The 26,619-nt window shown below is 40.5% G+C and overlaps 1 protein-coding gene across 23 annotated transcripts in view; it reads left to right on the top strand.

The window, feature by feature from the left end:
• The first annotated feature begins 666 nt into the window (after nt 1-666).
• SGIP1 (SH3GL interacting endocytic adaptor 1) overlaps nt 667-26,619 on the top strand; it is a 229,919-nt gene continuing 203,966 nt past the window's right edge. For 4 of the 23 annotated variants that reach the window (XM_082419358.1, XM_082419363.1, XM_082419362.1 and 1 more), the window contains exon 1: nt 5,238-5,634. In XM_082419358.1, coding sequence (XP_082275484.1) covers nt 5,625-5,634 — 10 coding nt within the window. In that variant the 5' untranslated portion in view covers nt 5,238-5,624. The other 19 variants (XM_082419347.1, XM_082419345.1, XM_082419344.1 and 16 more) reach the window with 12 other exon arrangements.

The following is a 26,619-nucleotide window of genomic DNA, read 5'->3' as shown; positions in this document are numbered from 1 at the left end:
GGACACGGGGAGGGGGAAGGGTAAGCTGGGACGAAGTGAGAGAGTGGCATGGACATATATACACTACTAAATGTAAAATAGATAGCTAGTGGGAAGCAGTCACATAGCACAGGGAGATCAGCTGGGTGCTTTGTGGCCACCAAGAGGGGTGGGATAAGGAGGGTGGGAGGGAGGGAGATGCAGAGGGAAGAGATATAGGGATATATGTATATGTATAACTGATTTACTTTGTTATAAAGCAGAAACTAACACACCATTGTAAAGCAATTATACTCCATTAAAGATGTTAAAAAAAAGTAATAATTTAAAAAAAAAAGTCTAATGAAGATCAAGTAGGTCTGTGCCATTTGGGAAAAAGAGGTATGGAGAGTATGTAGTATGCCTGTAAAGGCCATGCCTGGAAAATTCCGTTGCCTTAATTCAGTCATATAACTCCTCCCAGATGCAAGGAAAGCCAACAAATGCAGTCTTCCTGTGTATCCAGATAGATAAAATGCTGTGATGAATACATATCACTCTCTCTGAAACAATTTTATACCTTTTATTCCTAATTTTTTGGTTAGCATCCATAGAACAGTATTAAATAACAAGCATGATTTAAGTCTTATTTCTGATTTTAATGAAGATTGTTTTCAACATGTCTCCATTTAATAAGAAGATCAATATAGGTCTAGATAGAGCAGTACTCCCGGCTGATAGAAGTTCCTGCAGTACTGGTTGAGGTCTGGATATGTGGTTCTCTGGGCAGCATTGGACCAATGGGTGGCAAACATTTCAGGACATGTCTTTGGTGTCCGTGGGTCAACATGTAGGGTCAGCTCTCCCCTTTTCTGCCCTCCTTCCCCACAGTGAGGAGGAGGATGGCTATAGGGTCTGCAAGTTTCTCTCTGGATATAGTGAGTGAGAATATACAAATAACCTCTCCACTATACCGAATGGGATTGAGTATAGCATTCTGAGTCCCTCTGCCACCATGAATCCTTCTGTAAATTTTATCTTAGGTGTACTGAGTAATGTCTACATGATGGACAGCTTTTGTTTCATAGTTGCTCTCCCCACATTTGTTCTGGTAATCGTTCCCTCTCTTTCTTCGCCAATGTCTCTTCTACCCCTCCAACCATAATAGGGGTTCATATTATTAAAGGTTGTTTGTCACAGAAACTTGCCTATCTCTCTCCCATGTGTAGTCTCAGTAGTGGGCATGTGACTAAGTCCAATGTAAATTTTGGTTTGAATAAATCTATCATGAGACCTCATCAACCTGGCCTCGTTAGTGGGTTCAAAGGTGGAACAGTGATCCAAGCCAGTCAATCAGAGTTTTTTGAAGTAGATCTTGGATAGCCAAGCGGTGAGCTTAAAGGATTTAAATGGCCAGCTCTCTGATCACAGGGAGCAAAACTAGGCAGCAAAAAGAAGCTGATGTGCTGGGAGAAACAGAGTTGTAAGTACTTGGTTCTGGTCACAGCATTTCCTGGAGGATTGAATTCCTGCTTTCCCTCAGCTGTGCAGTGCTTCACATATTGTGAGCTATCCAAATAGACCCCTTCTTTGCCCATGTCAGTTCCAGTTGGAGTTTTTCCTTTGAACAAAGAGTATAAACATTCTGAGCATGGGTATATATATTTTCTGCTCCTCACCTATTTCATCCTATGGAAATCTGATTCTCTAAGTGGGACTCTTGCTGATTTCCAGGGCTTGGACAATATTTTCCTTTCTACATTCATGGAACTGCCTCAGCAGGGATAGCAAGAGGGGCAGAGTCAATGTCGTGCTGAGATCACTGTCTTGGAGATACATATCTGGATCCATTTTTTAAACTTTCCTTCTGTGTTAATTTTGTTTCCTCCTTCATTTGTGACTCAGTTCTCATTATTTTCTTCCTCTTTCTGAGATATGAGCTGATTTTCCACACACACACAACAATCGGGATATAGTGAAGAAATTCAATGTGCATAGTAAAATATAATAGGATTTGTAAAATAACCAATGTGTAATAGGGCATCATTAGCATACAAATATCTCAGAAAAAAAAATAAATGTCTAGTGACTTCAGCAATTAAGTTTTTGGTCTTGGACAAATCTCAGGCACTCTCTGAGAGCCTGGTGTGATCTGGGCACACACTCGCTATCCTGGATTAGACTCCTGGGAAGTCCCTGTACTTTGGTGCAAGTCAGTAATTTGACTGATCTTTTCCACAGATCCTTTGACTTCCATTTAAGACTTGAAAAAAGTATTCCATTATTATAGCAGCTAGAAATTCTCCTTCTTGTTGGTAAATAAAAACTATCCTAGGAAGGGATGAAATTGGGGTTACAATCTAAAGTACTGTCTTTGTTCTTGAGAAAACAATTTTTTCCCCAAAAAAAACCTATGAGAAAAAATTAGAATGCTTAATCTTTTCTGATAACACACTTCAGCAGTTTTTTATTTGAAGCAGAACTTTGTTCATCGGATGCTTTTATAATTGACAACATTTTTTTTGATAAGGTTGCATAAAGTTCAACCAGTCTTGATACTGGCCTTATAACCTTTAACTACACATCCCTTTCATGTTCCTTCTCTAACAATCCTAACTAGACACTTTTCTTTTTTCTATAACTACCCCAGTGACCAAAAGAATCTTTGAACCATCTTTCTGTCTCTGGCTAGTTGCTTTGCTCCAAGTCGAAAGCAAAACTGATGTGTGCCCACACTGAATCTATTTGAGAGGTTTGCTCTAACACACTGTAAAACTTACATTGGGTGAGAAAAGCCAGGCAGCCTGGATTTCCCTGGCTCTTCTCTCCCCTTACATCTTTGACAATGTTGCCTAGCCCTACACTTCAGTGCTTACACTTACCTCCAATATTGAGCCAATTTTCTAATTTAGAGCTCCCTATCTTATTTAGTAATCACTCTTTTACAGAGCAGTCTCTGAGAACTCTCTGACATGTTACACCTCTGGATGCATCACCTAATCTTTCACTGAGTTGTTCTCTGTGCATGTGGTATAACTCTCAGTTGGCTGCAAACTTCTTTGATGCCTCTGGCAGCCCTTTGGTGGTAATAATGCTAATATTAAAAAGCCAACATGGAGGGTATATTATGCTCCAGACACAATGTTAAGTAATTTACTGGCAAAGTATTTAGAACACTGCTTAGCACACAGTAAGCCATTAATAAAGATTTGTTATTAGTACTATTTATGGTCCTATGAACTTGGTACTCTTATCTTCACTTCGCAGATAAGGAAGCTGTGAGTCACAGAGAATTACATAACTTGTACAGGGTCACTAGAGCTCATGAAGTGGCAGAGACAGAACTTGATCCCAGTCTGTTTGACACCAATATCTATCCATGTTCTTAACCATTACAAAACATTTGGCTAAATACTCCCACACTAATCAATCTGATTTTGGCAATAATACCCTTGCAGTCTTCAGAGCAGTGTAAGTTATACTCAAGACAGGTTTTACTTTGGAATTCTTTCCTCTTTTAAAATTCAGCTACCTCATAGGTATACGGAATAAGGCACAAGCATTTGTATCTCCCTGGAGAGTTTCATTTCGAAATTTCAAGGCCATTGAAGTATGTGTCCTTAGGGAGAACAATGAGTTTTTCAAAACTTCTAAGTTGCTAAGGAACTGAATTTTTTTCATCTGTTAATATGGTACTTCAGTTAGCTCCTTTAGTTATATTTTCTTCAGTAGTCCTCAGCCACCAATACCTCATATTTGCTCTCATAGAAAGAACTAGACTGTGACAAGGGCTGGGCAATATCAAAAGTTCATGGGTATATTTATAATATAAATAATTAATAATAGTATTAGAGACTCAACCTTGATGGTCTAATGCATCATACTTCTTAAAATTATTTCATTTGATGCTCAGAATTGTTCTGTGATGTAGTGGCCTTTCTCTTAGTCACGTTGCCGGATGTTGTCGTCTAGGGTTCTAGAGAGGACTTTCCTCCCCTTCCCAACTCCCTTCTTTCTCCTCCTCCCTCCTAAACTCCTCCTGCCCTTTCCTTCCTTGGCCCTCTGAGGGCTAAGCCTGCTTGAAAGGAAACGAGGATAGCCAGACCCCGGGGCTTGGAGCCCTCTCAAAGGCTCCTGGATCCCTAGGGACCAGTCGGGTGACAGTCTCAACCCAAGCAGCTGGGGTGTCATAACCCTTTCCACTTAAGTAGCAGCACGGCGCCCCGACCCCGTCCCTGGAAACTGCGTAACCCTGGGCTCCACCCACCCCTCGGGCCGGAACCGGCACGTTTGTCTCCCGCCGGATTCCCACCGGAATGAACGAATGGGCTTAACGGCGACGACGGATGCTAGAGGCGCCTGGCGAGAAAGGTGTCATTGAGAAGAAAGTTGGTTTCTACAGGGACTGCGGTGGGCGGCGGCGGCAGCCGCGCTCCACCTGGGGCTGCGCGGTGGCTCACGTGTGCGCTGGGCCCGAGGACGCGCCGGCGGCGGGATTCGAACGCCGAGCGGAGCTGCGCCCCGCGGTCTGGTCGGCGCCCGGCGGCCCAGGTCCGAGTGGGAGGAAGCGGCGCGCACAGCTGGCTTCCGTCGGGCTGAGGCCTCCCTCCCCGCCTGCTCCCCTCTCTCCCGCCTCCCGCCCCAGAAATTATCTCAAGCGTTGCCAGTGCGATTCCAGAGCCCCACTCGGGTGGGTTCTTTTGTTTCTTTGTTTTAATGACAGTTCCCAGCCCTTCGGCGTGTCATGCGCGATTAATTCTCTGGCTCTTTTGAAGGCAACTGGGGTGATATTTCTTCTGCATCATCCTTTTGGGGATAATTGTTTATGCTGTGACGTCAGCCGGATTGATTTTTCTCTCCTGAATGAGAGAGAGAGAGAGGGGCAGAGAGAGAGCGCGAGAGAGGGTCACAGAAGTGTGCGAAGGCCACAGATAACTGACATTTGGAATTCCTTCAGGGCAAAGGGAGATAGCAATGGGAGCTTGAAAGTGTGCAGCCAAGACTTCAGGCTGCACGGAACAATTAAGAAGTTTTTCTTAAAAAAAAAAAAAAAAAAAGACAGAAAGAAAAGAAAAAGAAGAAAGAAAAGAAAGTCCCCTCCGCAGCGAGCCACTTAGGTGCTCGTTTCATGCCAGAGTCTCCGGTTAAGGTGGCAGCGTCTGCTAATTAATCTCGGGTACCCAGACGCTGCAATAGGCTTAAGAAGACGAAGAGGAGGGGCGGGGGAAGTGCGTCACCAGGTGGGGAAGGGGCTGTGCATTTGGTGACAAGCGGAGGGGATGGGGGTGGAGGGGAATGGGGACGGGAAATAGGTTCTGTGTGCTCTCCGGGGGTATTGTGTCAGGAGATGCAGGCTGGCTACCATGTGACGCGGTCCAGAGCTGAAGGGATTGGCCGAGGCAGCGCAGGCGGTGCAGCTTGGCCGGCTTGCTGTTCCTCTCCCTTTCTCTCGCAGCATCTTCCTGGGAGCCTGTAGGTGAAGCAGCACCGGCAGCATCCATGGCCTATCTTTGGGGTTAACACTTGTCTCCTTTGGCTTCAGCATCGGACAGAGCAGATCTCTCGGCAGCGGCAGCAGCGTTGTGAGGACTTAGCTGGGACCTGGAATCGTATCCTCCTGTATTTTTTCAGACTCTTTGGAAATTAAGGAATGCAATTCTGCCACCATGATGGAAGGTAGGATGCTTTCTGCTGTGGTTGACTGGCTTCAGGCAAGGTTTGGGCAGAACAGTGTTGAATTATGTGTACAGTCTGTGTTTGTGGCTGGTCTAGAACCTGGTTGCCAGGATTTGCAAGCAGAAATTCTGCAGTTTGCTCGCAGCGGACCAGGGCTCAGACTAATGGAATCAAACCACAGGGCTTCTTGTTTAGCTCAGAACCTACAGAGCTTGCCTAAAGTGCTTGCAAGGAGCTGAGATAGAGCTAGCAATAGAGCTTGCAAAGCAAAGAAGTTGGGAGAGAAGATAAGGTTTTCTGCTCTGGGTTCCTGGGACTACACTGATTAAACATTTACAACGGAAACTTGTCTTCTGAAATTAACATTAGACAGGAGAGGTCATTGACAGAGTTATGCATGCTGTCATTTTCAGTGAACTGTTTAAAAATTTTAAAAATTCTTGTAAGATATTTTTATCTGTGCAATTTACCTCATACTGTTGGGATGAGAGGTGCAGCAAATTTAGTCCATAAGCTATAGTTTTATGGGGCTGTCATTGCAACAGAATGAGCAATATGAGGAAAATATCTGGGACTCTTGGCTTCTGATTAGGGGTCTTATCAGGTTAAAAAAAAAAAAAAAGAATTTTGTGCTTCCTGAATGTGTTCTCCGTGCAATGGTTCTTAGCCAAGCATCAAATGATTACTTAACTGATTACCTTTTTGCATTCAATTTTAAGTGTAAGGAGGAACTTTCCCTGGGGAGATATTGTTTAAACATATTTTATTCTACTAAATTACCCTTCTAAGCTTGAGATGGTGACAACCAAGATTGCCTCAAGAAAGCAGCAAGCTGATTAGGAAAGAAGCAGGCAGCCCTACCCTGGCTTTGATTTTCTGTTTTCACACTACAGGATGGTGCAAAACTCCTGGCCTTTCCTAAGATGACAGGCAGAAATTTGTCCCCAGCCTGGATTTCACAATGCGGAATCGAGTGCATAATGGGTCTCAAATCAGCCATGAAAATGGCAGAGAGGCCACCTCTTAAGCCAAGGTCTGTCTTACAGATTTTAAACATTCCTTAGAAATTTACCAAAATGGAATAAGAGGAGAATGGTTGCAAAAAACAGAAGCGTTGCCTGTACTTATTTGGCAGAAATGAATTCTTTTTGCTTTCTCTGTCATCATGTCAAACATTGTTAATGTGATTTGGGGAGTGAAGAATTCTACAGTCATGGCCCACAGATTTTAGAAAATAGCCTTAAAAGAGAGATTGGGTATCATTTTGCTGTGGAGACTGGTCTTGTTTGCAAAGGGCTCTCAAGCTAGTTCTTTAACTATAGGCCTAAATAAAGTGAGATTACTAATGCTCTAAGATTAAATCATTTTCATTAATTCAAAATGAAATCCAAAGTGGATTTAACCTTTGAGTAACAAGGCAAAACAAACAAGAAAGAACATTACTGATGAACTTTTCAATTAGAAGCTCATGTGGATGACCCTCTTCAGAAAAAATTTGTGTCTATAGAGGTACTAGGTTTCTCCAGCTAAATTTCATGTAGCATTTCTTGAGTATAAATCTGCACACGTTCTGATTAGATTTTAATCTTACATGGGGAAGTGGAAGAGCTTTCCTTTTACTTCTTGCCTTATAAACTATGGACTTAAAGTATCTTTGAAGGAAGTAATATTTTTTGATGCTCATTAATGATTCTCTTGGTAATATTGTCTATTGTGCCACCCCAGAATGTCAGTTCAAAGCCCTGTGATAAGCTTATCTGAGCTGCCTACACTGAAATGAGAACTGTAACAAAGACATGTGTTGGAGCTGAATTAACACTATTGCTCTGCGTTGACCAAATTTATCTAATGAAGGATGCTATCTTAGCACTGTTATGAATTAAAGGTGACATTAGGGGTGCGGTGGCCATCCATCAGATCCTTGCAAAAGAAATTGGACAGGTGTTTCCAGTGGCTTAAACATTTAAATGAAACTAATAATTTTTATCTACCTATAGTTCCTACTTAAATACTATTCAAGACTTATTATCTTCACGGTTCAGGGACCTTAGAGAGGGTGGTGGGAACCTTAATCAGGAATCAATTTGCCTATCAATGGCCTTCCAACTTAGTTGCCAGCCTTTTTGGCAATATGTGCATATTTCTGATATTGGATCTCAGAATTTCACCTCTGAATTGCTCTTACTCTGAAAGTGTGTTATAGCAGTTGTCATTCCCCCTTAACTCTTCCCTGGAGGAAGCTAGGCTTCCGTCTATCATGATAGCCTTGGAAAGATAAGAAAGCCCCTAAAAAGCACCCTGAAATCCTGTCATGGCAGCCATCTGCCCAAACATCAGTGGGCTCTGAGAATGTGTCACCAAACATCCAGATAGGTAACATGCTGTCTCTTCTCAATTAGTTCATATGCCACACACAGATACGCACACACACACACACACACACACACACACACACACAGAGTTGCACACGCATATGTCATCCACTCATATACAGTATTTTAGAAAGGGAGAGAACCCACATTTGCATTTGTGTGTGTATATATTTCTATATCTACTGAAGTGTTTTAGTCTAGTGCTCAGGAAAAGCATGGCCATGGCAACTTTTCAAAGCTACTTCTCTACTTTGTGTAAAACAAGAGTAAACAAATACTCATCAGAATGGCTTATGGTTTAATTTTGGGTTCCCATTTTGATGGAACAGGATATAAGCTCCATTCATTCAATGCCTATTGGAAATTCTGGCCATAGAAGAGAACTGTTACTACCTCCCCAATGATTCAAGTATCACAGAAGGCAGTGAAGTACTTCTGCAGGGACCTCAAGCACGTTATCGGTAGTTTGTGGCTCCATGACTCCTTTCAAATATTTTTCTTTTAAAGAGTATATTTTAAGGGACTTGATTTGTTGATTCCTGCATTCTTTATTTTTTGGCAGTGGTTAGTATTGGGTCTTTCCTAAAGAATGCCCTGTGATGTGGAGCCTTATGTAGTATGACTGTGAAGGGAAAGAGGATGAGCAAAGGGAATGATTTGCTAAAGGGCATATATGTCGGCCAAGTGCAGTCTGTGTGATTAGGGCAACTATTCAGGGATTCTGTTGTTTTTCATATATTATTATTATTAAAGTTTGAAAATGACATTTTAGCTACTTTTTTGAAGGTAAGTGAAACTAAGTCAGGGTTTCCAGGGACATTTATTAATTTGTGAGGCAGCCTGGGAAATTTTCCCTTGTGTGGAGGAACTAGACTGGAAGTGCTCGTGTTTTCAGTTCCCTATTCAGGCTCTTAGGTGTTTTACTGGAAAGAAAAGTTTAGGGGCGGCCAATAGTTTCATCCTATAAATAATTTTTAAAGTTAACAAGCATATTTTAAGGGTTTACTGGGTTTAATTGCAATGTGCAGAGTAATTTAATTAATTTTATTATTTTTACTATTCACAATAACCTGCAAGTAACTGTATTCTGCACTGAGTGCTTCTGTAGTACTTTTTCTAAATTGTAAAAATATAAACTAATACATTGAGGCAGAAAAATGGGAGGATGGATTTTGGACCCAAGTTCATTGAACAAGAAAGCTCCTATTTTTGATCCCTCTTAACATTTTAGATATGAACTTTTTCTTGTTACTTTGTATCAAGGTGGGTATGTTAACCTGATTGAAAGCTAGGCCTTAAGTTTCTTTGGTTGCCTCTGTCTCTCTTTTAAATGTGAATACTCACAGAATCATACCTCTCAATTCCTTGTTAATACCTTTTACCTCCAAAATCAATATTTAGAAAAATTTAAACAATTCTAGATTAACTGATCTTCTGTTGTGGCAGTGAACCGTGTAACAGTAAAGGCTTTTCTTTCCCCTATCTAGAAATGAAGTTTACTTATTTGGAAATTTCTTTGCTGTAATCAAAAAGGAACAAAGCATTTTGAAGCTGGAACTGTTCATTTTCTAGTTAGCTAAGAAGTTTTAAAGGGAATGCTTCTCACTCTCCTACCAATTCCCTTCCCAGAAATGGTGATGATATTTTGGAAAATCTTAAGCATGCCTATGAGATTATAATATATATTCCATCCCTTATGTAATTTCTCTCCTTCCTAAGGGGCTTGGGGTTGCAAAAAGCCTCCTGTTATGTATAAATTCCCATCCAATTCCCAAGGCCAACTTTAAATCTCTAAAAAGAACATGCAGTCTTTTTTAAAAAATTAACTTAGGTAAACCATGCTAGAAGACTGGATAATTCTTTCTGTTGGATTTGGCACATACACTATCCGTGTTTCAAATAAACAAGTTGCAGGAAGTCAGCAACTCAATTTTTATGTTCCTGAGTTTGTTTGTGAATTGGTCACTTGAAACAAGTTTTCCTGTAGAAATAATGATATAAATGATGGTTGGATTCTTTCAGTAGTCCATCAAAGGCTGTTAACCCGTTATCTACCTGAAACTAAATATTTGCCATGAAATGTATAAAGAACATGACAGTTACTATAGTAGTTAGCCAAAAGAGAACAATGGCATTAAATGTATTTTCAATTTCTAATGTTGCTACTTGAGGGGAAGAAGGTTTACTTAGAGGTCAATGAGGAGATGGAGAGAAATTTTGAAGGGTTTTTTTTTTTTAGGTATTTTTAGAAGTTTTAGAGACTCGACACTGGATTTTTCAATTATGTTCAATTTTACGTCCATACTTGTGGTTTACCTATTTGCATTTCAATTTTATCATATCTAATGCTGTTTAATTGTGATCACTTTATGGAAACTCACAAATGGAATTAAGAAAGAGAGAAAGATAACTGTAAAGGAGTTGAAAAAGTTAAGGGATTATAATGGATGTGAGCTCACGCACCTACAAAAGTCTCTGAGGAGAAATTAACTGGAGAAGAGATCATAGGTAGAAGGGAATTAGGGAGCATGCTAAGTGCAGGATTCCTTTGAGGAGAAAGTAGGGTGTGGGGCAGAGGTACTGGATCTAATGGGTTTGTGCACCGACTACCTAATATTTCTATGGGCTTAGGATGGCTTGCTCACCAGCGGAAGAGCTTTGGGGAAGGAGGTGTAGACTTGGGGAGGAATGAATCTCCATTCTTGGAACATGTATGCCATTTAATTGTACCTACAGGATGTTAGAAAGATATTCAGTATCTCTATTTAATATTTTCTATCATGTCGTTTCCTTATTTAAAAAAACTTCAATACCTTCTCATTTCTCTTAAAATCTAGAGCATACAGGAGCCAGCACGCTCTGGCCTTCTGTGCTTCTTCAAGCTCATCTCACGTGGCACTTAACAGCGACAGCCTTGCTGCCTGTCTCAGAGTGTCTAGAACAAATACTTTCCTGCCTCAGGGCTTTTGCCCTGCCTAGAACACTCTTTTGCCAGCTCATGGAGTAACTGATTCTCTTGTGATCCCAGCAATACTGCCGCCTCGTCAGGAGGCCTTCCCTACCATCCTTGTCATCCCAAGCTCCCAGACACACACCCTGGGCCCTGAGTCCATCTCGGTGTCCTCTCTCTCCTAAGAGCTGTATTTATCATTCATGGTTGTTTAATGGTGTATCAGTTAAATCTCTCACTCAGAGGTAAGCTCCATGAGGGCAGGAATCTGGTCTGTCATATCCCCTCTGTATCCTTAGCTCTTAATGCAGAGTGGATGCTGAGATGTTTGTTTATTGACTAAGTGAATAAAACCTGATGTAAATGACTCTGATGACTTCATAGTCTACATTATAAGGTATTATTTGGGGCATTATGGTGGATATAAGAAAAATAAATTGCTCAAATTTATGTTCTTGCTGGAGAAACAAGATCTATAAACATGAGATAACTAGGGAAAAGATATGTGTTATGGAGTACTAATTGTAAGATACAGATAATACCTTTTGAGAAGCAAAAGAAAAGAAATAGTCCAATTGAAAATATGTACTTGAGCTTAAATTATTTTGGTGATTAGCTCCAAGGAAATGATTTAATACTGGAAAAAGACAAGTTATAGCAGAGCTATTCAAAGACATTCCCAGAGGCATTGTTGTCAATATCCTGTACATTTTTTTGTTTTTTCTCTTCCTTCTGCTTTCCTTGTATTTCTGCCTTCCTTTCTCCATTTTTCTCATTCTTCCATTCCTCCTTTTCATTCCAGGGCTCTCTTTCCTTTTCTCTGGTTTATGACCAGATCTGAAAATAATAGATTATAGAGCTAGAAAGTTTGACTTGGAATTTGGGAAAGCGTTTTTAAATAAATTAATGTATGTAAACTACTGTAATATTGTACTATGTATTTGTGCATGCAGTGGCAATGTGTTGGTATGTGAGGTTTTTCAGATGCCAAATTATTCTTGATTGGAGAATCTATGAATCTTAGAAACTCAATATGTTCTCTGAATTTGTGCAGACTGGATTTTTTTGGTTGAAAGAGCATGGGCCCAGAAGTCAGACTTAGGTTTGAGACTAAGTGTTGTAACTTCTTGGCTATGTGTCTTGAGAGGATTACTTTACCTTCCCGGGGTTCTGTTTCCTTGCAAACAAAATACGAGCATTTATCTGTCATCCCTCTAGAACTTCCAGCTCTAAGAGTCTCTGGCATTTGCTGAATGATTTGGATTCCACATATTCACTCCCTCCAAGGTTTAAATTCTAATGATTGACTCCTCTTCATCCTACCTCAGAACATACCTTTGCTGACACAAAAAATGATTCAAATATATTACTATCTGCTTTTATTGGTTTATTCTTCCTCTGCTGTCCTTTTGCACTTATGCTACAAGTTTGTCTTGCATCTTTGCTGTGCTAGAAGACAAAAATGCATCTATGCAACCCTCTTATATAGCTCTTAGCATAGAAATACTTATGTGTCCATTAAAAATTGTATATTGAATGAATACTAGGTGTTAGGCATGGTTCTAGGTGCTAGAGGCTCAATAGTGAATAAAACAGATTCCTGCCTGCACGGAGCTTCCTGTTTGGTGCAAGAGAGACATGATAAAATAAAATAAAATGCAGAGTACATTGGATGGGGGTAAGGGCTTTGGAGAAGAGCCGAGTGGAGAAAGGGGACAGAGGAAGTAGTGGAAGGATCGGGGCAGATGGGGTTGCAGTTATTAAATAGGGTGGTGATGGAAAGCCTCGCTGAGAAGACATTTGAGCAAAGACTTGAGGGAGGGAAGGGAGTGAGCAGCCAAGTAATTATCTGGAGGAACAGTCTAAGGAAGCAGGGGGAAGAGCCAGTGAAAGGCTCAGAATGTGGGCAGAACAGCAAGGAGGCCCGTGTGTCTGGAGCAAAGGTAGGGGGAATGTTCGAGAGGTACTCAGAGAGGTAACAAATAGACACCTATGAGTCCCTTTCTCTCTCTCTTTTTTAAAAAATTTATTTATTTTACTTATTTACTTTTGGCTGCTTTGGTTCTTTGTTGCTGTGCATGGCTTTCTCTAGTTGCGGCGAGCGGGGGCTACTCTTTGTTGCGCTGCGCAGGCTTCTCATTGCGGTGGCTTCTCTTGTTGCGGAGCACAGGCTCTAGGCGCGTGGGCTTCAGTAGTTGTGGCTCACGGGCTCTAGAGTGCAGGCTCAGTAGTTGTGGCACACGGGCTTAGGTGCTCTGCGGCATGTGGGATCTTCCCCGACCAGGGATCGAACTCGTATCCCCTGCATTGGCAGGCGGATTCTTAACCACTGCGCCACCAGGCAAGCCCCCTTTCTTTTTTTTTTTTTTTTTGGTTGAAATATAGTTGACTTACAATATTATATTAGTTTCTGGTGTACAACATGGTGATTCAATATTTTTATAGATTACTCACCATACAAAGTTATTATAATATTATTGACTATATTCCCTGTGCTGTACACTACATTCCTATTATTTATATTGTATAACTGGTAGTTTGTACCTTCACCTATATCACCAATACCCCCACAACCCTTCCCTCTGGCAACCACTATCTGTGAGTCTGTTTCTGTTTTCTTATATTTGGTTATTAGTTTTGTTTTTTAGATTCCACATATAAGTGCAAACAAACAGTATTTGTCTTTCTCTGCCTGACTTATTCCACTTAGCACAGTACCCTCCAAGTCCATCCATGTTGTTGCAAATGGCAAGATTTCATCCTCTTTTATGGCTGAGTAATATTCCATTGCATGCGTGCATGCGTGTGTGTGTGTGTGTGTGTGTGTGTGTGTGTATACACACACATATATATATATACATACATATATAAAGATATTATCATATCTTCTTTATCCATTCATCTGTTGAGGGACACTTAGGTTGCTTCCATATCTTTGACTATTGTAAGTAATGCTGTGATGAACATTGGGATGCATGTATCTTTTGGAATTAGTGTTTTTGTTTTCTTCAGACAAATACCCAGGAGTGGAATCGCTGGATCCTTTCCAATGGTAGGAAAGCCAGTTTCCTTTTGCAGAAGTCAGTCTGCATGGGCCTGTGTTATCCTTGTGTCAAGCAACAGGTGGGCATTCAGAAGCCTGGTATTCTGATCCGAGTTCTGTGACTGTCTTTTGATGGTTCCTTTCAGACCCATTCTTCCCCCGTATTTCAGTAAGTGGATGCATATCATGCTCTTGCCTTGGCTTATGGTTCCAAGCCCAAAGTTAGAGCTGAGAGTTCAGCTACAATTCTAGTCTTGAACATTTCCATACAAAAGATAGAGCTTCATGATAAGGTGATATCAGAATCAGAATTACACATCAATTCACAAATATTTTGACTATGTATCAGAGGCTTTTATTTTTATTTGGTTCCTATAAACTTCTATTATGTACCAGGGCTAGTATTTTAGGAAGTTTTAAAAGGCCCAGAGTGACCCATGTTTCATATCTTTACAAACAGTATAAGGAAGATGTTATCTAACATGTTATCTAACATGTCCTATCTAACTTAGATCATTGTCATAAAATTATGTGACACTTGAACATACTTCAAAGTTTCCAAAATGTTTCATTCATTTAACAGGTATATCTGGAACTTTTTCCTTAGTCTCATGTGCAATTCTAGGCCCAGTGAATATGATAGCAAAAAGGGGCAGCTGTAGTTGCCATGCTCAGAAACTCAGAGTCTAGTATATATTATCACATACTCTGTACAGATTTTATTCTACACTATCTCTGTGTGGTAGAAATAGGTATTACTATCTTCATTTCAAACGGGAGGCAACCAGGGCTCAGTGATGTTAAGTGACTTGTTCAAGGTGACCACCTTACCAAAAGGTAGAACCAGCATTTATTAGCCAAACTTGAATCCTAGTCAAGTGCTCTTTGTTTGTTTAATGCTGTGATTGGAACATCCTGCTCAAATCTGAAATTGTTTGGCCTGTGTCTCTGGCTGACAAGCCAACAGCAGATTGTCTAAATTTGACATGGTATTTCAAGAGCCTTCTTCAAAACTAAGCAAGTTAATTTTATTATCAGGTCATGAGCCTGTAGACCAGCCACCATCCTGAAGACTACCTAATGCAGGAGTGTTTTAGCCCAATGGGCTCCTTTCAATGACACTGACTGGTTCCTCGAATTTTATGATGGGAAGGGACATGTGATATCACTAAGCCAGTGGACTCTAAACTTTCACAGCTTACATTCTACAAAACACTTTATCAGAAAGCCTGGCTCCCACTATGAACAAAAGCCCTTTCTCTCTGAGAAGGACAGCTTGGTGTTCACTGACATTCCGTGAAAGCCTTGACCATTATCATGAAAACGTGATGGTGTGTGCTACCCTGGAAGATTAACCAATCTAGTCCAACCTCATTTTACATTGAGGAAACCAAAACCAAATGAAACAACCTTCCCAAGGATTTTTATTCTTTCTGTAAGAGGACAAGTCAAAGTTTATTTTAGTAATGATTCCAAAAATGTGAATAGACAAAGACTTGGAACCTGTGGTGTCTTTCACGTTCAGAGGTGCTGGGGCTGATTGGGTGACTACCCAAAGACACACAAATGAATGTGTCCCCAGGGCCATCGCTCTACTGAGTGCGTATACAATGGGGCCATTTATAACTGCCTCCTGGGCTGCCATGGCTCCTGCATCTGCTGTTGGTGAGTCAGGGCCATGTGGAGGGAAGGACCAGGACCTGAAGAGGCTGTACCTCCTGAGTAGCTATGTGACCTTGAGTGAGTTCTGGACCTGCTTTGGCCTCACCCTCCCCATTTGTAAGGTAGCAATAATGCTGGTTCCCTCCCTCAGAGTCGTTGTGAAAATCAAATGAGGTCATCAATATGAAAACATCTGAAAGGGTGTGATGCAAATGCCAGTTACTTTCTCAGATGGCTCTCTCTCAGCTTGGTTGTTACGTGTGGGTCTGTTAGCATTTGGTGGCTAGGCACTACTGCTTGCTATTTTGCTTTTCATGTAGATTATTGCTGCATCTCTTTCGCAGAGAAGGCTTATAGATTTCCCTCTTCTCTTCATACTGTTAGTTACTAGCATATCCTATCATCCTCTATTCTCAGTGTCCGTGTGCTACACTGCCCCTTTCTTGAACATGGCAGACATCACTAATCAATCATAGTCATCTTTCTGTCCGGCCTCAGCACCTATCTAAACATCACATTCCAGGCCACCTCTGCCAGTTGATTGAAGTTGGCACATGAGATGATGTCACTTTGCTCTCCCTACCACGGGCAGTTTCCATAAGTTGAAATACAATGCATAAAACTAGAATACGGGTGGTCTAGCTGTGCACCCAGCCTTTACAAATGCCCTTAGTGAGTCACTGAAAAATAACATGTGAAAAATTGCCCACAGCCCTGGTTATGGTAGCAATGATAGGAAGTGGTCTGTAAGCCCTGTAACAGGTAGTGCCCTACTCCTGTGCTGTTGATCTTAACCATCAAGTTTCTCTTAGCCTCCTTGTGCCCCAAATTCAAAGAACTGTGTCTACCAAGTAACCAAGCCAGAGTCCTTGTTGGGATTCGTTCCTGACTCCTCCTTCCTGCCTGCCTTGTGTCAGTAGGTCCTCAAGAGCTGTTGATTATCCTTCCTGAAGAGCTCCTGACTCTCTTCTCTCTCTTTCATCCCCTGCTACCACACCTGACAAGACGTTGCTGCCTCCATCTTCCAATCCATCCTCCTCACAGCCATCAAAGAGATCCCTTTCCTCACTGCCTTTGATTGTTCCTCATGCTTCTAAGATGAGGTCCAAATGCCTTCGTGTGCTGTGCAACACTTTCACACATGGGCCACTTTATGCCCTCATGTCTCACTGCCCCTGCCAAACAGAAGTGCCTTGCCTTCTCTTTCCCTTGTATATGCTGTCCCTCCCCTTCTCTGTCTGGTAACGGTCTGTTCTGATCATTCAAGGTCAAACAAAAGCAACCCCTTCAAGGAAGCCTTCCTACAGTCTCCCACGTTGAGGGTGAGATGCTCCCTTCCCTGTGCTTAATTCTCAATTCCCACTCTCCAAGGCCAAGTAGCAGAAGGTTTAAGAACCCTGACTTTGGAGTCAGACTGACCTAGGTTAAACCTCATGTGTGTGACCTTGAGAAGCTAGTGAACCTGTTTTCTCATCTGGAAAATGAGAGTGATAATAACAGTATCTGTCTCATGGGTAATTTAATCACATAAAGGTCTTGAGGATTAAATCAGAAAGTGCACTTTTGCACTCAGAGTTCTCTGGAGATACAGAACCAATAGGCTGAGAGAGAGAGAGAGAGAGAGAGAGAGAGACAGAGAGAGAGAGGGAGAGAGAGAGAGAGAGGGAGAGACAGAGAGATTTTTAAGGAAATGGGTCACTTGATTGTGGGGACTGGCAAGTCCAAAGTCCACAGAACAGACTGGCAAGCTAGAAACTTAGGTGGGGTTGATGTTGCAGTCTTGAGGCAAAGTGTTAAGCTCTTAATAAATATTAGCTGCTATTTTTTGTTCTTACACCTACTTTGTTTGTGTCTCCACCAAGGACCCAAGGACTCGGCTAGAGCCAGGACCATGTCTTACTCATTTTTGTATTATCACTGTGTGGCCTGTATAAGTGCTAAGTAAATATCCAGTGAATGAATGAATCCTGTCGAGGGATAACAGACTCTTTGGAGGATATTCAAGCCACCCAGTCTATGGCTATCGTGAGAATTAAATGAGTTAATATACATAAAACATTTAGAAGAGTATTTGGTCCATAGGAAAGACTTACTCAATTTACTCTGTTGGGCACATAGAAGGCTCCAGCATGGTTTCTGGATGCCAGGCAGTACCCCGGGGGACTGTGCTCTCTCTGCCCTCCCCAAAGCACCCATCTGCTGCGTAGCCTCACTCAGGCTGAGAGCCACACTCTGGTTCCAGGAGTATGCAGTTAATCTAGTATCTCACACATTCCTCCTGACTCTTTTAATTGTGTTCCTCTCATTTTAAGGGAGACTAGGTTTCATTGTAGAAAACTTAGAAAGATACAAAGAAGATATGAAGAAGAAATTGATATCACCAGTAATCTCATTGTTATATCAATAAAATAACCAAACACGGTTACAACTTGTTGAGTGTAGAATATGGGTTTTGGGAATGGACAATCTGAAACTCTTAAAACCTCAGCAATCTCATCAGTAAAGTTGACATAACATCTACCACAAGACGGTGGGGAAATAAAATAAGATAATGTATAGACTGCACTTGGAACTTACCTGGCGTATTAAGTAAGCACGTAATACATGCTAGCTCTTAGTAGCTTTATGTTCAAAATATATATTTATGTCATAGAACCCAATTTTATCATTATAAATATGTACATATTTATACATATTTGTGTGTATATTCATACACATGACTTTTCCAGTTTACATTAGATTGTAACCACTATCCTAAGCAGCAAGTATATTTGTAAAGCACAGGGGAACTGGAGATAAACTTCCCAGACTCAAATCCTGATCTCTCTACCTTTGCCAACTATGCTAGCTTAGGCAAGTTATTTAACCCCTCTGTGCCTCAGTTCCTTCTTCTGTATGAAATAATCCCCAATGAAAAGGTTACTATAAGGATTAAGTGAGTTTAATATAGTTATTATTATTTTATTCTAATATATGTGATATATAATATACTTAAAGAACATTTGGTACAGAGTAAATGCTCGATCAAGAAATGTTAGCTGTTGGTGGGATGCAGCAAAAGCAGTTCTAAGAAGGAAGTTTATAGCAATACAATCCTACCTTAAGAAACAAGAAAGATCTCAAATAAACAACCTAACCTTACACCTAAAGCAATAAGAGAAAGAAGAACAAAAAACCCCCAAAGTTAGCAGAAGGAAAGAAATCATAAAGATCAGATCAGAAATAAATGAAAAAGAAATGAAGGGAACGATAGCAAAGAGCAATAAAACTAAAAGCTGGTTCTTTGAGAAGATAAACAAAATTGATAAACCATTAGCCACACTCATCAAGAAAAAAAGGGAGAAGACTCAAATCAATAGAATGAGAAATGAAAAAGGGGAAGTAACAACTGACACCACAGAAATACAAAGGATCATGAGAGATTACTACAAGCAACTATATGCCAATAAAATGGACAACCTGGAAGAAACAGACAAATTCTTAGAAATGCACAACCTTCCGAGACTGAACCAGGAAGAAACAGAAAATATGAACAGACCAATCACAAGCACTGAAATTGAAACAGTGATTAAAAATCTTCCAACAAACAAAAGTCCAGGACCAGATGGCTTCACAGGCGAATTCTATCAAACATTTAGAGAAGAGCTAACACTTATCCTTCTCAAACTCTTCCAAAATATAGCAAAGGGAGGAACACTCACAAACGCATTCTACGAGGCCACCATCACCCTGATACCAAAACCAGACAAAGATGTCACAAAAAAAGAAAACTACAGACCAATATCACTGATGAACATAGATGCAAAAATCCTCAACAAAATACTAGCAAACAGAATCCAACAGCACATTAAAAGGATCATACACCATGATCAACTGGCGTTTATCCCAGGAATACAAGGATTCTTCAATATACGCAAAGCAATCAATGTGACACACCATATTAACAAATTGAAGGAGAAAAACCATATAATCATCTCAATAGATGCAGAGAAAGCTTTCGACAAAATTCAACACCCATTTATGATAAAAACCCTCCAGAAAGTAGGCATAGAGGGAACTTACCTCAACACAATAAAGGCCATTTATGACAAACCCACAGCCAACATCGTCCTCAATGGTGAAAAACTGAAACCATTTCCACTAAGATCAGGAACAAGACAAGGTTGCCCACTCTCACTGCTGTTATTCAACATAGTTTTGGAAGTTTTAGCCACAGCAATCAGAGAAGAAAAAGAAATAAAAGGAATCCAAATCGGAAGAGAAGAAGTAAAGCTGTCACTGTTTGCAGATGACATGATGCTATACATAAAGAATCCTAAAGATGCTACCAGAAAACTACTAGAGCTAATCAATGAATTTGGTAAAGTAGCAGGATACAAAATCAATGCACAGGAATCTCTTGCATTCCTATACACAAATGATGAAAAATCTGAGAGTGAAATTAAGAAAACACTCCCATTTACCATTGCAACAAAAAGAATAATATACCTAGGAATAAACCTATCTAAGGAGACAAAAGACTTGTATGCAGAAAATTATAAGACACTGATGAAAGAAATTAAGGATGATACAAATAGATGGAGAGATATACCATGTTCTTGGATTGGAAGAATCAACATTGTGAAAATGACTATACTACCCAAAGCAATCTATAGATTCAATGCAATCCCTATCAAACTACCACTGGCATTTTTCACAGAACTAGAACAAAAAATTTCACAATTTGTATGGAAACACAAAAGACTCTGAATAGGCAAAGCAATCTTGAGAAAGAAAAACAGAGTTGGAGGAATCAGGCTCCTGGACTTCAGCCTATACTACAAAGCTACAGTAATCAAGACAGTATGGTACTGGCTCAAAAACAGAAATATAGATTAATAGAACTAATGGATTAATGGATAGAAAGCCCAGAGATAAACCCACGCACCTATGGTCACCTTATCTTTGATAAAGGAGGCAAGAATATACAGTGGAGAAAAGACAGCCTCTTCAATAAGTGGTGCTGGGAAAACAGGACAGCTACATGTAAAAGAATGAAATTAGAACACTCCTTAACACCATACACAAAAATCAACTCAAAATGGATTAAAGACCTAAATGTAAGGCCAGACACTATCAAACTCTTAGAGGAAAACATAGGCAGAACACGCTATGACATAAATCACAGCAGGATCCTTTTGACCCGCCTCCTAGAGAAACGGAAATAAAAACAAAAATAAACAAATGGGACCTAATGAAACTTAAAAGCTTTTGCACAGCAAAGGAAACCATAAACAAGGTGGAAAGACAACCCTCAGAATGGGAGAAAATATTTGCAAATGAAGCAACTGACAAAGGATTAATCTCCAAAATATACAAGCAGCTCATGCAGCTCAATATCAAAAAAACAAACAACCCAATCCAAAAATGGGCAGAAGACCTAAATAGACAATTCTCCAAAGGAGATATACAGATTGCCAGCAAACACATGAAAGGATGCTCAACATCATGAATCATTAGAGAAATGGAAATCAAAACTACAGTGAGATATCATCTCACACCAGTCAGAATGGCCATGATCAAAAAATCTACAAACAATAAATGCTGGAGAGGGTGTGGAGAAAAGGGAACCCTCTTGCCCTGTTGGTGGGAATGTGGATTGATACAGCCACTATGGAGAACAGTATGGAGGTTCCTTAATAAACTAAAAATAGAACTACCATACAACCCAGCAATTCCACTACTGGGCATGTACCCTGAGAAAACCATAATTCAAAAAGAGTCATGTACCACAATGTTCATTGCAGCTCCATTTACAATAGCCAGGACATGGAAGCAACCTAAGTGTCCATCGACAGATGAATGGATAAAGAAGATGTGGCCCATATATACAATGGAATATTACTCAACCATAAAAAGGAATGAAATTGAGTTATTTGTAGTGAGGTGGATGGACCTAGAGTCTGTTATACAGAATGAAGTAAGTCAGGAAGAGAAAAACAAATACCGTATGCTAACACATATATATGGAATCTAAAAAAAAAAAAAAAAAAAAATAGTGGTCATGAAGAACCTAGGGGCAAGACGGGAATAAAGATGCAGACCTACTAGAAAATGGACTTGAGGATATGGGGAGAGGGAAGGGTAAGCTGGGACAAAGTGAAAAAGTGGCAGTGTATATATGGGCATATATACACTACCAAATGTAAAATAGATAGCTAGTGGGAAGCAGTCGCATAGCACAGGGAGATCAGCTCAGTGCTTTGTGACCAGCTAGAAGGGTGGAATAGGGAGGGTGGGAGGGAGGGAGATGCAAGAGAGAAGCGATATGGAGATCTATGTATATGTATAACTGATTCACTTCGTTATAAAGCAGAAACTAACACAACATTGTAAAGCAATTATACTCCAATAAAAATGTTGAAAAAAAAAAAAAAAAGAAATGTTAACTGTCGGGACTTCCCTGGTGGCGCAGTGGTTAAGAATCTGCCTGCCAATGCTGGGGACATGGGTTCGAACCCTCGTCCGGGAAGATCCCACATGCCGTGCAGCAGGTAAGCGTCACAACTACTGAGCCTTCGCTCTACAGCCCACGAGCCACAACTACTGAGCCCGTGTGCCACAACTACTGAGCCCATGCTCCACAACTACTGAAGCCCACGTGGCCTAGAACCCATGCTCCATAGCCACCACAATGAGAAGCCCATGTACCACAACAAAGAGTAGCCCCTGCTCGCCACAACTAGAGAAAGCCCGCATGCAGTAACGAAGACCCAACTCGGCCAACAACAACAACAAAAAGAAATGTTAGCTGTCATTATCATCCTCATGAAATAATCTCCAAAAACCTTATTTTTGCTGGCTGCATAATATTCCATAACATCAAACGTTATTTTACTATTTCCTTGGTGTTAGACATTTATACTGTTAGCTGGAGCTTGATTTGCATTTTGAGCTAGAATGGCTCATATTGAGTCTCATGGAATGGTATGAATTCTTGGTTTTCATTTAATATGATAGCTTGGTGAGGTGGTGCGAGTTCTGTATTGGGTTCTAGTCCTGGCACTGCCCCAGCCAGCAGAGGGACCTTGGACAGCCATATAACACTGAGAAGAGAAAGCAAAGAGTAGAAAGAAATTGATTGTAATTCAAAAAATTCTAGCATCTCCTGGCACCATTCTTTATTAGCTGTGGGTATGAGGCCAAGAATTTGCCAGGTGGGTAGGAATCGATTTTTTATGTCTTATTTGAAGGTTCTGGCTGTGTATCTTGGGCAAGTCACTATCTCTTTATTTTCCCATCTGTAGGATGGTAAATGATATGAACTTTCCTGCCTTTCTCACTAGGTTATAAATATCAAAGCACAAAATATAATGTGAAAGTATTTTGAAAGCTATAAATTTTTATATAAATGTAATATAGTATTAGGGCTATAATTACATTTAGTATCTAGGAAACTCTGTTTTCAAGTGAAAGGTTAGGCTAGGTAATTTGGGAGGCGCTAACTAGTTTTAAGGTTCTGTGATCTGGTACTAGGATTTCGGGCTGTGTCCCTGCTAGAGTTAACCCCTCTCCCCATACCTCCCACCTTTCATGCATACAGATGGTTTTCTTCATTTTTGGATACCAGGAGACAAACACCTTTCCTAATTTGGTGAATTACTTATTTGAACAGTATAGTATATCATTTTGTTAAACTGGGTAAAAATATTGTTTCTAATGATGAACTTGTAGTGGGACAATTTAAAATACATTTAAAAGTGTGTCCAACTAAAATCTATCTTGGCATAGTTACAAAACCAAATATATAATCTCAGCAAAGTCTAATCTGCTCAATATAATTGCCAGATCAAATTACTTCATCTGGATTTCTTTTCTAGAGTTTTCTGATATCTTCTATCTTAACGGCAACCCACTTCAAGTTGGCACATTGAAGGATAGAGCTCGTTGCTTTCTTGATAAACTTTGACTAAGATACAGAGGAAGTTTTTTGGTGGCAGTGGAGTGCTTTGAGCTAGGCATGGTTCTAGGTGTGGGATACCTGTGAGCAAGACGCAGAGAGTCCTTGCTCTCATGGAGCTTGCATTCTACTATGAGAAGACAAGACTAACAAACCAAATGAATAAACGAGAGAATTTCAGATGGTGGTAAAATCAATTTTAAAAAAAGAATCTCATGGAAGAGAATGGAGAGTGGTGGTGAATGCTACTTTAGGGGGTCCGGGAAAGCATTTGAGCTGAGACTTCTTCACACTGTGACATGTGAAGATCCTGCAGGAGTGAGGATTGCAAGGGTCAAAGGCCTGGAACTTGGTAAGCTCAAGGAACAAAAGGAAAACCAGGGTGACTGGAGACCAGTGAAGGAGGGGGAAGGAGGCAAGAAAGAATGAAGGCAAGATTCATGTCACAGATCTCTTTACGAAGAATGGAGGTGGATCTAAAATTTATTCTGAGGCAATGGAAAGCCACTGGAGGCGTTTTAGCAGAAAGTCATCCTTCCATTTGTGTCTTTAAACAATTACTATGGATGTTGGATGAACTTGAGTGGCTAGAGCTAGCATTATGGTTTTTTGAGTGGGTTTTTTGGGGTTTTTTTTGTTTTTTTGAGAGGAGATTGTCTTGAATCTGTGTTTGAGTAATAAATACTCTGATTTTATTTAAACTGTATGTTCATTTTTGGGAAAGCTAAGAGAGATTGGAAGGAATTGTGCTGCCCTTCCCCCAACTACTCAGCACCATCTGTGCTGAGGTCTGAGGGCTCAAAGTGAGGTTTAATTTGACTTTATTCAATCAATTCTTTGTCTAACCCAAATGGTTCTGACATTAGATTTTTTTCAGAGGCATGTTGACAGGTGAAAAAATTGAAGATATTAAAGTATATCAATATGTGTTTGTGTTATGTTTTTTATGTTATGTTGTGTTATGTTACTTGTTTTTTTTGTTGTTGTTTTTGTTTTTTAAAATTTATTTATTTATTTATTTTTGGCTGCGTTGGGTCTTTGTTGCTGCGCATGGGCTTTCTCTAGTTGTGGTGAATGGGGGCTGCTCTTCATTGTAGTGTGCGGGCTTCTCATGGCGGTGGCTTCTCTTGTTGCGGAGCATGGGCTCTAAGTGCACGGGCTTCAGTAGTTGTGGCTTGTGGGCTCTAGAGCACAGGCTAAGTAGTTGTGGCACATGGGCTTAGTTGCTTCGTGGCATATGGGATCTTCCTGGACCAGGGCTCAAACCCGTGTCCCCTGCACTGGCAGGCAGATTCCTAACCATTGCGCCATCAAGAAAGCCCCTATGTACTTATTTTTAAATGGCTTCAAAGCACTTCAATTGTTTGATAGTCATTTTGTTACTGAATCAGTTAGTGTATTAGGCTGGCTTTCATCACTGAGGCTCTTTCTCTCTAGGCCAGATCAGAAAGATGGAAGTACTTAAGAGACCTTGCTGTTGATAGAGGTTGACCTCTCGGTGTTCCATTTTCTCCACAAATATTTCCACTAAAACCTCTTGTGTCCTTTCTGAATTTCATTGCCTGAGTCCCTATTGCTTCCATTAAGCAGATTCACCTGTGCACACCTCCAGCTCTACAGCTCTGCCGGCCTACCTGCAGGTGCCAAAACTGCCAATGCTGTATGCGTTTGTCCCCTTCCTGATGGTGGCATGTGCTCCTATTCCAATCTTCTTGATACTTAGGACTCTGGTGTTCTTTTCTAAGTATTCATAGCAGGGAATTACACAGGCTTTGAAGTCAAAACAGACCTGGGTTCAAATCCTGCTTCTGCAATTTACTGTGTGCCTTTGGGCAAGCCTAAACTTCAGGGTTTTTTTGTGTGTCTTTCTCAGGTTTTTGATCTATCACAAATTCACAAGATTGTCAGCAAGTATTTATTGAGGTTCCAAATACTGTGCTCGGTACTAGGTGTCTATGGTGAGCAAACGTCAGGCCTTCTGGAATTTACAGTATAGTGACAAAGACACTAAATTAATACAAATTAGTACAGATGAACCATAATTCAAAAAGACACATGCACCCCAGTGTTCATTGCAGCACTATTTACAATAGCCAGGTCATGGAAGCAAGCTAAATGCCCATTGACAGACAAATGGATAAAGAAGATGTGGTACATATATACAATTGAATATTACTCAGCCATAAAATGGAACGAAATTGGGTCATTTGTAGAGACGTGGATGGATCTAGAGACTGTCATACAGAGTGAAGTAAGTCAGAAAGAGAAAAACAAATATCGTATATTAACGCATATACGTGGAACCTAGAAAAATGGTACAGATGAACCGATTTGCAGGGCAGAAATAGAGACACAGATGTAGAGAACAAATGTAGGGACACCAAGGGGGGAAAGTGGCGGGGGTGGTGGTGGTGGTATGATGAATTGGGAGATTGGGAATATCGGAAAAGAAGAAGTAAAGCTGTCACTATTTGCAGATGACATGATACTATACATAGAGAATCCTAAAGATGCTACCAGAAAACTACTAGAGCTAATCAATGAATTTGGTAAAGTAGCAGGAAACAAAGTTAATGCACAGAAATCTCTTGCATTCCTATACACTAATGATGAAAAGTCTGGGAGTGAAATTAAGAAAACACTCCCATTTACCATTGCAACTAAAAGAATAAAATACCTAGGAATAAACCTATCTAAGGAGAAGAAAGACCTGTATGCAGAAAATTATAAGACACTGATGAAAGAAATTAAAGATGATACAAATAGATGGATAGATATACCATGTTCTTGGATTGGAAGAATCAACATTGTGAAAACGACTATACTACCCAAAGCAATGTACAGATTCAATGCAACCCCTATCAAACTACCACTGGCATTTTTCACAGAACTAGAACATAAAATTTCACAATCTGTATGGAAACACAAAAGATCCCGAATAGCCAAAGCAATCTTGAGAAAGAAAAACGGAGCTGGAGGAATCAGGCTCCCTGACTTCAGACTATACTACAAAGCTACA

The sequence above is a fragment of the Balaenoptera physalus genome (genome assembly GCF_965194825.1).
Source record: "Balaenoptera physalus genome assembly, chromosome: 1".
In the NCBI taxonomy this organism is placed as follows: Eukaryota; Metazoa; Chordata; class Mammalia; order Artiodactyla; family Balaenopteridae; genus Balaenoptera; species Balaenoptera physalus.
The sequence above is the reverse complement of the archived record's forward strand: the minus strand, read 5'-3'. Positions and strand labels throughout refer to the sequence as shown.